The following is a 12409-nucleotide window of genomic DNA, read 5'->3' as shown; positions in this document are numbered from 1 at the left end:
GAACAACTTTGAATATTCAAACCATTCATCTTGTAGTGGCTAAATGTTTGTTTCAAACAAACAATTAGCCACTCGGCTGGGCACAGGGCAACCCCTTTTCGACGTGTTCTTCAATCAACAAATAACTGAATGTCCAAACCAAAGAACTGCTGTTGGGTGAGGTTCCCATTTATTAACTCACAGAAAGCACAGCAAACTTTTGTTTATTCAAAACATGTAAATGAACAGTAAAACCAAAACCGTACCCATACCATGCCATCAAGCAACTGGCCGGTTGCCACTTTCCTTATCAACACGCTGACTGTCAGGGCACCCCTCCACTCCAGGTGAACCTGCCCACAACCAGCCCAAGGCACAAGACAGAATGTCTCCTTCACTTCTATTTACAATAGGCTTCATTAAGGAGAAATCACATTGGTTGTCATATTGGCCACGCGTGCATCTTTTTGAAGCTGCAGCACGTCTTTCTGTAACAGAAGCACTTCTCTCTGTATCTTTTCATTTTCATCAGAACGACGTTCGTTTGTGTTCCATTTCGAGGGGCTGACGTGCTGAGCTGTGTGGGACTGTCCCAGGGTTTCTTCATTGCTGAAACGTTTTGTCACGGTGGCAAGAAGATCAAACAGGGCAGCAATCTTCTTCACATGATGTCCATCACTGGTATCTGGAGAAGACAAAAAAGGAACTAGTTTAGTTCAGTCTACAGGGTCACAGGTCAGGTGCCCACCTGGCATGTATCCCACAGGTTGAGAACCACCGGCTTATGACACAATAGTACAATGGCTCATAGCTGTGGGTATAGAAATGTGAGCCATGGCTTGTATCACACAGTATAAATGACAGCATTAGTTAAAGTTACATTTCATGTTTTTAAACATCATAAGCCTATATATAGTCAATACAATTGAAATGTAGTACAGTACAAGTACAGTTACACACTCTGCCTAAAAGGAACATCCCAAATAAGACTTTTTTGCGGTCTTGTTTACGTTGGAAGCCCTCTGTATTTAATTCATGGACATAACAAATAGCAAGCATAGAAATCATTCAATAACATCGCAGTTATAAAAACACTATGTACAGGATAGGGGAAACAAGGGGGTGGGGCTACGGTAAAGCCCCCCCCCCCCCGTGCTCACTTCTGGTTTGTCTATGGGAGCAATGATAACTACCTCCTTCTCTGACCTCCTGAAAGGTGAGTTTTCAGGGCAGTTTTGAAGGATGCTATTACTGTATATTCAAAAATTACAAAAACAAATATGTTGCTACATACTGTACATATACTGTACTACACTAAAATGTGTCCCCGGCCTGAATAAATGACACACTATGCTATGATTGCCAACTCACGTTGAGAGGGAGACTCTGTTGGTAGGTCCATCCTGGCTCTCTCCAACTCTTCTCTCAGTGCTGTCATCTCATTGATCTTCTCTTTCTTTAACATCCTGTTTCTCTTCTCCAACTCTTCTCTCTGTGCTGTCATCTCTTTGTTCTTCTCTTCCAGTTGTCTGTTAAACTCTCTCTGCATCTCTGTTTTTGAGATCATGATACTGTTGAAGATCTCAGGCAGGACAACCTTCATCAGGTTTCTCTCTGCTTCTACTATGGCCTCTCTTTCATAGATCTCTCCCATCTCCTCTTTTTCCTGCCTGTGTCTCTCCTCCCTATCTCTCCTCTCTGTCTCTCTCTTTGCCTTGAACCTCTTTAGCTTTCTCTCCAACTCCTCTCTTCTCTCAACTTCCCGTTTCAGCTTTCTCTCCACCTCCTCTCTTCTCTCAACTTCCCTCATCAGCTCTTGTTCTAGCTTTCTTTTCACTGCTTCATCTCTCTCCTCTCTCAGCTGTTTCTCCAGTTCACTTGCTCGTTGGTTAATCTGCCTGATGTCTCCCTTGTGCTCTTGGATGGATCCCTCTATCTTCTCAAACCTCTCCCTCGTCTCCTTCTCCTCCATGTGCCTCCTCTCCTCACTGTCCCTCTGAATCTTTATCTCCAACTCGGTGGTCTCCTGGTAGATCTTAGTGCTATAGAAGCTCTCTGTGTTTCCTGACACCATGCCATCTATCAGCTCCAGCAGCTGTGAAACCTGACCATCATGGCTGCTGTTCTTAATGTTGAGGTAGTGACATCTGTTCCCACATTTCTTTACAAGCTCCTGACTGCCTGCCTGGAGAAACCCCTCAGCACTCTGCTCTCTCTCACTGTCCTCATGGAGGAAGATTACAATGCTGTGTTCCCAACATATGTCTCCAAACACCTCCTGCATCTTCTCCATCATCTCTCTCGCCTCTCCTTCAGAAAGCTCTGCTGGTACGACCAGGAGGAAGGCATGGGGACCTGGAGCAGACTTACTGAGACAGAGCCCCGCATCTTGCCTCATCTCCTCCAGAGAACTTCCAGAGAAGACTGCAGCGTCCACCACCACCAGCTGTCTCCCACAGACCTCCCCCCCTCTCCTGCTCAGTTCAGAGGAGCTGGCTTCAGACTCCTCCCTGCCCAGGATTATGTTTCCTGCTGTACTCCTCCCAGCTCCTGTCCTCCCCAGTAGCACCAGTCTCAGCTCTGAAACACAATACAATGGAAAGATGTATGAAACTGGAATACAGATGTACACAGCACTGAACTGGGTCAATTTATTTAAACGAAGTGATCTTACAACGTATTACGTGAATGTTTAGCTTATTTAATGTGCTGGGAATCACATTCAAACCATACAGTTTACAGTTTACAGTTTAGGCATTTAGCAGACGCTTTTAATCCAAAGCGACTTACAATAAGCAGATAAAAATATCACAATAATAAACAAATGTCAGTACATCCATAGATGTACATATATGGTTTGTACATATACAAACCATAGAGAGAGTGAGAGAGAAATTACCTGAGGTTAACTTCAGCAGTTCACTGAGGTGAGGGTCCAGCAGATGAAGGATGTTTATCATGTTTAAACATGCCAGGTTTCCCTTTGGCTTCACCGTGTCGATGAGTAGCCGTGCTTTGTTTGCCCTGAGGTTTTCTCCTCTGACTGCCTCCATTTCTCCATTGTTGATCACGTTGTTCTGCAGAAGCTTGTCCAGCAGAGAATTCAAGGTGGCCTCGGAGACTCTTTCAATGAACTCTGCTCTCACAAGTCTCAGCTTCTCTGTCTGACTCTGTTGATCTGTGGAAGCACCTAGAAGACAAGATGGAAGATTACATTCATTATTATTAGATATTAGAATAACGTTGATACACAATATCAGGTCGCGCCACAGTGATGTGGACGTCAGGGATGTGGAAATCAGGGATCTCCATATATGGGCATAAAAGGGATTTGTTCCCCCTGGCATCACAGGGATCTCTCTAACAGGGAATCATTAATGTTGATGACATCAGGGAACTCTATATATGGGCATACAAGGGATTATGTTAGTGTGACATCACAGTGAAGCCAGAACGTGATGTCAGAGCAGCAAACCCATTCTGGTAGAGTGGTTCCCCTGACATCACAGTGACATCAGAGCATGATGTCAGAGCGGCGAACCCATAGACACGTGTAAACGTCTACATGGACGCGAACAAGCTGTGACATTTCTCATGGTAAACTACGACCTTCAGTCGCAACTAAAGATTTCCCTTAATAAAATCTGAAGAGCAAATTAAATTGACAGGAATACAAATATGTACAGTTTAGGACATAAAGGTTTTATGTAAAGCTGGACAGTGCTTTCTTAATAATACACTATCGATATTTGCCATTAGTGTATCAATATCATATAATATTACCAATAAGAATACAAAATGTTGCTATGATTTGAGTTCTTAGCATAAGTTAAGGTCAAGTCATTAAGTCACATCAAACATATAATTTTCCAAATGTCTGTCTGTCTGTCTGTCTGTCTGTCTGTCTGTCTGTCTGTCTGAAACAGCGTTTCTCCTCAGTGGCTGGAGCAATTGATCTGAAATCGCATCACCATTAGCATATGAACACACCTAACATAACTGTGAAGCCCGTTTGTCACTTTCACAAATCGTATGCTGTATATTAGCATTTTAATGGTGTATCTACTATCTATTCTGCATCTAGCATGAGGCTTATCTATTCTGCATCTAGCATGAGGCAACATGTTTAACTGTGTGTGTGTGTGTGTGTGTGTGTGTGTGTGTGTGTGTGCGTGCGTGCGTGCGTGCGTGCGTGCGTGCGTGCGTGCGTGCGTGTCTGTCTGTGTGTCTGTCTGTGTGTGTGTGTGCACGCACAGGCAAGGGGGTGGGGGTGGGGGGAGTGTCATGGCCCTGTTACAGATGTTGTCCAAAAATCATGCAGATCGGTACACAGTATCTCTATAGCCATTAAACAAAACGGATATTTCTTACATTGATGCTCCTACATATTATCATGTAAGCACCAGTTAAAGTTACTTTCCATCCCTCATATACTGTGTGCACAGTGCACCCCATAACCCATGCACTGCACATCATTTCAGAGCTCATATCTTTGAACGGGTAAGGGCTAGTCAACATAATTAGAGGAAGTACGAGGGTGACAAAATGTTTAAAGAGTAACATGACTCACTGTGTGGAGGAGTGTCTGTAGATCTGTCTGTCTGCCTGTCTGTCTGCCTCCGTGGAATAGTTGAGTCTGTGTTCTGGTCATCTTCATCTTCTGCAACATTATAAACAGACTCTAATGACAATAGAGACAAAGGAAGTGAATACAGAACTAGTGGATGAACATCACCGTACGTGGGGAAAAACGTGGGTTATTAGAGCGCTGATTAGACGCGCCACGGCCCTGCACGTGCCAAATCTGAAGCCGGTGGGCCGAAATGGTTCTCGAGATACGCGGATTACATACATACACGCAGATACTTCTCGCATTTATTGCAAGATGTAAATGTATTTTCCTGTTGATTATTGTGTATATTGGCCTTCAATTGTACTCCGAGTTTAAATAGAGATTATGATGACAGGCCAAAGACCCACTTTTGGTGTTAAATAGTTGTTTGTTTTAGAGTGAGTATAGAAAGTAGAAAGTAGAATCTCACCAGAATGACTTTTATCTCTGATGACATCATCCCACTCCTTCTTCATCTTCCTCAGCTCTTCATCTTTCTGCTCTACTTTTCTGTCTGTTTCTGTCAGTCGTTGGTCTTTCTCTTCTAGTTCCTTCAATCTCTCTGTCACTAGTTTATCACTTTCCTTCAACAGTTTGTCTTTCTCTCCTAGTTTCTGGTCTCTCTCTGTCAGTAGTTGGTCTTTCTCTCCTAGTTTCTGGTCTCTCTCTGTCAGTAGTTGGTCTTTCTCTTCTAGTTTCTGGTCTCTCTCTGTCAGTCTCTGGCTGATCTCCTTCAGTTCACTCTCTCTCTCATTCAGCTGAACTGTGAGCTTTTCTACTTGGTCATTAAGACCCTGCAGATCCTTTTCTTTCTCTTCTAGCTGTCTCTCTTTCTGCTTCATGTCATCCAGGTGTCGTCCTGAAATAACAACAAACAAACGCACACAAAAATAGATAAATAATAATGGCCTTGGACATATTTTTCCTCTTTGTCTCTTTGGGAACAGAATATTGTCCTAATGTAATTTAAGATAATGTCCTAGGGAATCAACAACTTTAATTTGTGTTGATGACATGAATTAATGTATTACTATTCTCAGCTATGTTGGTGAATTACATAAAGTAGGACCACAACTTAAAGAAGTCCCTAGGACTCTTTTGTGTTATCCTTTTAGCTCAAATGTTTTAATCTACCTCTATGCTCTTTACATTTCTTACTCATCAGTATGTGTTTATGCAGTGGAGCTTCCAGATTTAAGATGTTCACATTTATGTATCTACAGTGCAAAAAAAAAGAAAAGTGCCAAATGACGTGAATCTAACTCATGTGTAAAACACAGATACTGACCAGTCTTTAGAGCTGATGCATTCCTCAGGGTCTCCAGTTCAGTCTTCAGATCACATATCTGCTGAGCTGTAATGACAGGTTGAAGATAGATTTACAGTTTTATCAACCATCATCATCTAGTCAGACTGAGTGTTTAATGATTGATGTTTTTAATGATCTCACCAAGCTGTGTGTATTCTTGCTTTGTCTTCTTCAGCTCTCCATGGCCGCTCTGCAGTTCTCTCTCCTTGTCTCTCATTTGTTGGTTGACATCATCCAGTTTTCTCTCTGTGTCAACAAACAGGTACAAGTTATAAGTAAGTTCTGACAAACAATCAATTCCATTCATTTCATGTTACTACCGTAGGACATATTCATTGTAGGCAGAGGTGGGTAGAGAAACCAAAAACTGTACACCAGTAAAAGTATTGTTACTTTAAAATAATGATGACTCAGGTAGAAGTAAAAGTAGTCATCCAATTAATTAAGAAAATATTTACAACTAGAGCTGCACTCTGTCAAAGTGCCAACTTGTGCCTTGTGCACAATCAGGCCTTGTATGCTTGTCCAACAGAAATGTTACACAAACAATCAAGTTCTTCAGTGGTCATATTTGGTTATTTAGGATGGTTATGGTGTGATATACAGTACTACATATAAACAGTAGCACTGAAAACGTCTCCTATGATTACCAGGCCAAAGGCCCACTTTGGTGGTATATAGTAGTGTTATCAACAGGCCTAAAAATTAAGGCCCGGCCCTAACTGGGCCCTAATCTGATTATCATATTTTTTAGGCCCTACCTGGACTGAAAACGTTGGTTCAGGTCGGGTAGGGTTGGGAAGAATTGGAGAACTTTATCACAGAGTAAAAGTAATAAATCATTTAAAATATATTTTCTTTCTTCGTTGAGCCCGAGGCCCAGGGCAGTCGGGTTTGGGCAGAATTTGAGAACTCTGTTATAAAGTACCATTTGTTTTAGAGTGAGAATAAAAAAGTAAAAAGTAGAAACTCACCAGAATCTCTGACGACATCATCCAACTCCTTCTTCGTCTTCTTCAGCTCCTCATCTTTCTGCTCCACTCGTCTCACTTTTTCTGTCACTAGTTTATTACTTTCCTTCAACAGTTGGTCTTTCTCTCCTAGTTTCTGGTCTCTCTCTGTCAGTAGTTGGTCTTTCTCTTCTAGTTTCTGGTCTCTCTCTGTCAGTAGTTGGTCTTTCTCTACTAGTTTCTGGTCTCTCTCTGTCAGTAGTTGGTCTTTCTCTTCTAGTTTCTGGTCTCTCTCTGTCAGTAGTTGGTCTTTCTCTACTAGTTTCTGGTCTCTCTCTGTCAGTAGTTGGTCTTTCTCTCCTAGTTTCTGGTCTCTCTCTGTCAGTCTCTGGCTGATCTCCTTCAGTTCACTCTCTCTTTCATTCAGCTGAACTGTGAGCTTCTCTACTTGGTCATTAAGACCCTGCAGATCCTTTTCTTTCTCTTCTAGCTGTCTCTCTTTCTGCTTCATGTCATCCAGGTGTCTTTCTGAAATAACAACAAACAAAAACACACACAAACAAATAGATAAATAATAATGGCCTTGGACATATTCTTTCTCTTTGTCTCTTTGGGAACAGAATAATGTCCCAATGTAATGTAATGTAATGTAATGTAATGTAATGTAATGTAATATCCTAGGGAATCATCAACTTTACCATGAATTAATGTGTTACTATTCTAGGCAGTACATTGGTGAATTACATACAGTCAGGGTTCCCACACATTTTTACCAAATAATTTCCAAAACCTTTCCAGAATATTTAACCCAATTTCCAAGACTATATAACAATAATTCAGCTCAATAACGAGTCCTATGCGCAATGCCCAAAGACAGGCAGTGTATGCCAGTGGTTCTCAACCTCTTCAGGCCGTGACCCCCGAAATAATCATATTTGAACTGGGAACCCCGGCACCCTGACGAGCACTAAGAGTTGAGGAATTTTGTATAGCACGGTTTTATTGTGAAAATAGCAGATCTACATGCACACAACACCTCGCGAGCATGTAGATCGGCTATTATCATACTTTCTCCCTCTAATATTTGACAATTTGGCCAATGTTTAATTTGTAATTTCAGAGGTATTAATTTTTTCCAGGACCTTCCAGTACCCTTGATCAATTTCAAAACATTTCCAGTACTGGAAAAATACTTTTCTAATTTCAAATTATTTCCAGGAATTTCATGACCGTGGGAACCTTGTACAGTAGGACCACAATGTTTTTTTGTGTTGTTCTTTTAGCTAACATGTTTTAATCTACCTCTGTGCTGTTTACATTTATTGCTCAATGTTATGTGTTTATGTGGAGCTTCTCAATTTAAGATGCAAATAAAGTGAATCTAACTCATGTGTAAAACACAGATACTGACCAGTCTTTAGAGCTGATGCATTCCTCAGGGTCTCCAGTTCAGTCTTCAGATCACATATCTGCTGAGCTGTAATGACAGGTTGAAGATAGATTTACAGTTTTATCAACCATCATCATCTAGTCAGACTGAGTGTTTAATGATTGATGTTTTTAATGATCTCACCAAGCTGTGTGTATTCTTGCTTTGTCTTCTTCAGCTCTCCATGGCCGCTCTGCAGTTCTCTCTCCTTGTCTCTCATTTGTTGGTTGACATCATCCAGTTTTCTCTCTGTGTCAACAAACAGGTACAAGTTATAAGTAAGTTCTGACAAACAATCAATTTCATTCATTAAGTGTGCCTGCCAAGCAATGGCAAAACACTTATTGTATTCCACCGTAATAATGATCCCACAAATCTTGGCACGTAAAAACTGCTGCACGATTTACGCCACCCCTGCAATATATACATCAAAACGTGCGGCTCGGCCCGGGAATGGGGTGCTATTACTTGCGGGCGGGCGAGCCGGTCGGTCAGTTCGTTGTCGGTCTATTTATGTTTTTTTTTGCGAACGACGCTGAGTGTATGCGAAAGAACGTGTGACAATTGTCTTTGTTCCCGGGACTTTATCATCATTATGTCTTGTTGTAATGTTTACATGAATGAAAAGTCTAAATCAAAATTCCATCCAGTGTTGTAATGATGCTGCTGTATTAAAGGAATATAGCGTGAGTAATGGTCTGATTTGTTTTATTACCATTAACGCTGCTTTTGTTGTTTTAATCTGGCAGGTCGTTTCATTCATAAAATAAAACCTACAGCTAAGTTACATTACAGTAGGCCTATACTGTACTTTCTACGTTTATTATTATTATTTATTATTAGAAATGTTTCAATTTAATAAACAATTCTGTCTGATAATATTTTGTTGGATGTCTGGGCTAATTTATCTTCTGCACAGATAAGTGTATTAAAGTTGTTTTTTGTGTATGCTACCTGTTAAATAGTATGATGCTGATTACACAATATTATAATGTAATATGAGCAGGTATGTTGATAAAAGTAACTTTAAAGTATAATATAATAATCAAAACATGACGCAGGCAGCAATAGGCCCCCGGGCTGGAGTTGTGGAGTCGGCCCCCAAACAAGTTTTATTATTTTATTTAAAATATTTTATTTATTTATTTTATTTTATTTGTATTTATCTTAATCTTGGCATCCGTGAATATTTTGTGGCTTTATGCTTGGGTCTTTTTTATTTGGTTTGATTGTATAGAGGATTGTATTAATACAGCTTTGATGCCTCACTTTGTTGTAGAATATGGACCAATGGTTCTGTGGCTATAGCTAACTGAACTTAAAGGCTAGTTAACTATGGATGATTCTAGCCTTCAGTGTCTCTAGACGTATCGTTTCATTTGAGGATATTCTCTGTTGGGATAAGAGTCACTATCTTTCACTCTATCGTGATGCACCTGTCTTCGCCGTTTATACTTAATTTGGTTATGTTTTGGGACGTTTAGCGTACCACGCACGGAACTACAGTTCCCATCATGCATTTGACATCCGGTTTTCTTGTTTGGTTCCGGTTCGTGGCGATGGCGTGATTCCCCAACCCACCAGGGTTCAGTTAGGTTCTTGTAAAGGAGCGCTTGTTTTCGGTGGAGATGACGGAGGAGCGGCGTCTCAGGCGACCATGAGCCACGTGAGACACCGCCGAGCGAGCGATAGCGAGCGAGTCACTGTGTCGATCGTTGTGACGGTCGCATGAGCCGACTCAGCGCCGTTACCGAGTTATGTGCCGTTATGGACAGAATAGTAAATCTTCAACCCCCCGACTTCCACACCAAGTGGATACAATGGAGCGCTTCCTACTTCCGGTTCAGCCAATCACAAGCTTCCGCTGGGCGGATCTTAACTGAAGCCTGGTGGGTATTAGATACACGCGTGGCGATGGGGGTTAAACATAGAGGGGATTATTGACGGATGAGCGCTGCCGCTGGCACACCCCGGTACTGCATCCAGATTTATTTATTGATTGTCTGGGTAATTTCTCTCTCTCTCTCTCTCTCTCTCTCTCCCCCTCCTGTGCTGAGCCTTGCGGGTCTGAGGGGGGGACACATGTGGGGGTGCAATCCTTAACTAGATGTGCTTACGGCAGGGGTCTTCAACGTTTTCAGGCCAAGGACCCCTTAGTTGAGAGAGAGATGAAGCAGGGACCCCCACAACCTTTTCATAGATATAGTTTCATTGTTTGACAGCACGATCAACCGTGTATTTTGGATTCATGCTAATGTGTGTTTTCAGATATTTAACCACTTGAACGGTCATTAATAAACTTGACTTTCACTGTACTTAATCTGCTCTTTTCCCCCTCCAAAGCTCTTTGCCGAAAATAGCCGACCTACAAGCTCACAATGCCTCGCAGCGCGAGACGTTTTAGATCTGCTATTTTTGGCTAAAGTTCTCAGAATATGGACACTATAGGGTTCAAGTGGTTGATATAAGAAGGGGGTAGTGGTGCTTTTGTGTGATTTTGTACTGTTCTGTCATGTCATTGTTTTCTTTGTTTTTCTTTTGTATAAAAAAGTAATGTAGCCTAATGATAACTGTTGTAATATCTATGAGAAAAAGAAAATCCAATAAATATATTGTTAAAAATAAACATGTTTGCATAATGCACTGCAGTGTTCAATCGCCTGGTAGAGACACTATATACAAGATATGATCAATTAAACCTGCCACAATATAAAAAACTAACAGCCAAGTAATCAATAATGTTTTATACCGTAGAAGAGAAGAGTAGTTTTAATACGGAGGACAGAATGCCTAAAGTAAAAGTACAAGATGTTTGACCCACGGGTGGGTCGCGATTATAGCTTAGTAAATTGATTGATTGAATAATTTATTAGACAGAAATGCAGAACAGTCAAGTACATAATTGATGTAGCCGTCATTATTAATCTTTGTTATGCTAAAGAAAACAACAAGTCAACACAGCTTAATATTGACATGTCAATTCTAGTTTTAATAAATGAAAACTTCACGAAAACAAAGCTATGATGACTAAAACTATAAGACTAAATATAGGCCTACTGTCAGATTTCGTTACTAGTGTTGTGAGCTTGTAGATCGGCTATTTTCAGAGAGCAACCAAGTGTAAAATCTGGCGTTATGACGCCATCAAGGCACCGCTAAAATACAATGCAACGTTTTAATGAACTCAACTAAATGTTTGTTATTTGACTGACACCACAAATCTCCACAGTCAGAACAACATGGAAGACGGTAAAAGTAATATAAATAAATACTAAAACAATTAAACATCATGTCCGCAACTGCATGTGTGTGTGTGTGTGTGTGTGTATGTGTGCGCGCGCGCGTGCGTGCATGCATGCATGCGTGCGTGTGTGCGTTTGTGTGCACGTGCGCACACGCTTGCGTGTGGGCGTTGGTGTGTGTGTGTGTGTGTGTGTGTGTGTGCGCTTCATGCCTATATGCGTGCGTGTGTTTAGTGTGTTTAGTGTGTATGTGTGCATGCGCGCGCGCTTGCGTGTGTGTGCGTTTGTGCGTGCGAGTGTTTTTTGAACTCACCTTCCACTGTATAAACCTCACATTCACTGAGCTTCAGGTCGTTGCCATGCATTTCTGCAGCAGGGAATTCATAACCAAATCCACTAGGACGGCTGCACGCTGCAGCTTGGTTATTATAAACAAGATACAAACTACCTCCAAAACAAGGACCATAGCTGCTCTCCATGCCCACTGCTCTAGTGGGATTAGTGACCTGATATCTGATAACATTTGCCCCCTTAAAGGTGAACAGAAAAGCCTTGTCATCGTTTCGGTATTCTCCAGTAGTTTCCCATGCTAGGGTGGTGTATCCCCCAAACACGTATCCAGAGCCATTGTATCCCACAGAAACAGTGGGCTTCTGGTTGACACATCTCTGCCAGAACGCTGCTGCAGTGAAACCATGGACAGAAGCCTTGTAGAGGAGCCTTAGAGAAACCTCTCCACCAAGCTGGGAGCACAGCGCCCTCTGCTGGTCTGGAGTCAGCCTGGCGTTCATGGTGGTCTCGATGCTGTTCTCTGATGCAACACACAAATATAGTCCTAATAAGTCTCCATCACACAAAGATGTGGCGGACCCCCCTGTAGTGTCTCTG

At 41.7% G+C, this 12409-nt stretch overlaps 1 protein-coding gene across 1 annotated transcript; it reads right to left on the bottom strand.

The window, feature by feature from the left end:
* Positions 1 to 245: 245 nt before the first annotated feature.
* On the bottom strand, positions 246 to 12145 carry LOC308303949 (uncharacterized protein). Its single transcript, XM_080748494.1, has 11 exons — positions 11835 to 12145; positions 8424 to 8528; positions 8262 to 8327; positions 6875 to 7378; positions 6042 to 6146; positions 5880 to 5945; positions 5022 to 5450; positions 4550 to 4639; positions 2879 to 3169; positions 1351 to 2559; positions 246 to 664 (listed from the first exon to the last, which is right to left on the bottom strand). The coding sequence occupies exons 1-11, from the start codon at positions 11998 to 12000 to the stop codon at positions 399 to 401; spliced, it is 3297 nt and encodes a 1098-aa protein (XP_080604620.1). The 5' UTR covers positions 12001 to 12145; the 3' UTR covers positions 246 to 398.
* Between the last annotated feature and the right edge of the window lie 264 nt (positions 12146 to 12409).

Source organism: Nannobrachium achirus, assembly GCF_963921795.1.
Source record: "Nannobrachium achirus genome assembly, chromosome: 19".
Taxonomy (NCBI): domain Eukaryota; kingdom Metazoa; phylum Chordata; class Actinopteri; order Myctophiformes; family Myctophidae; genus Nannobrachium; species Nannobrachium achirus.
The sequence above is the reverse complement of the archived record's forward strand: the minus strand, read 5'-3'. Positions and strand labels throughout refer to the sequence as shown.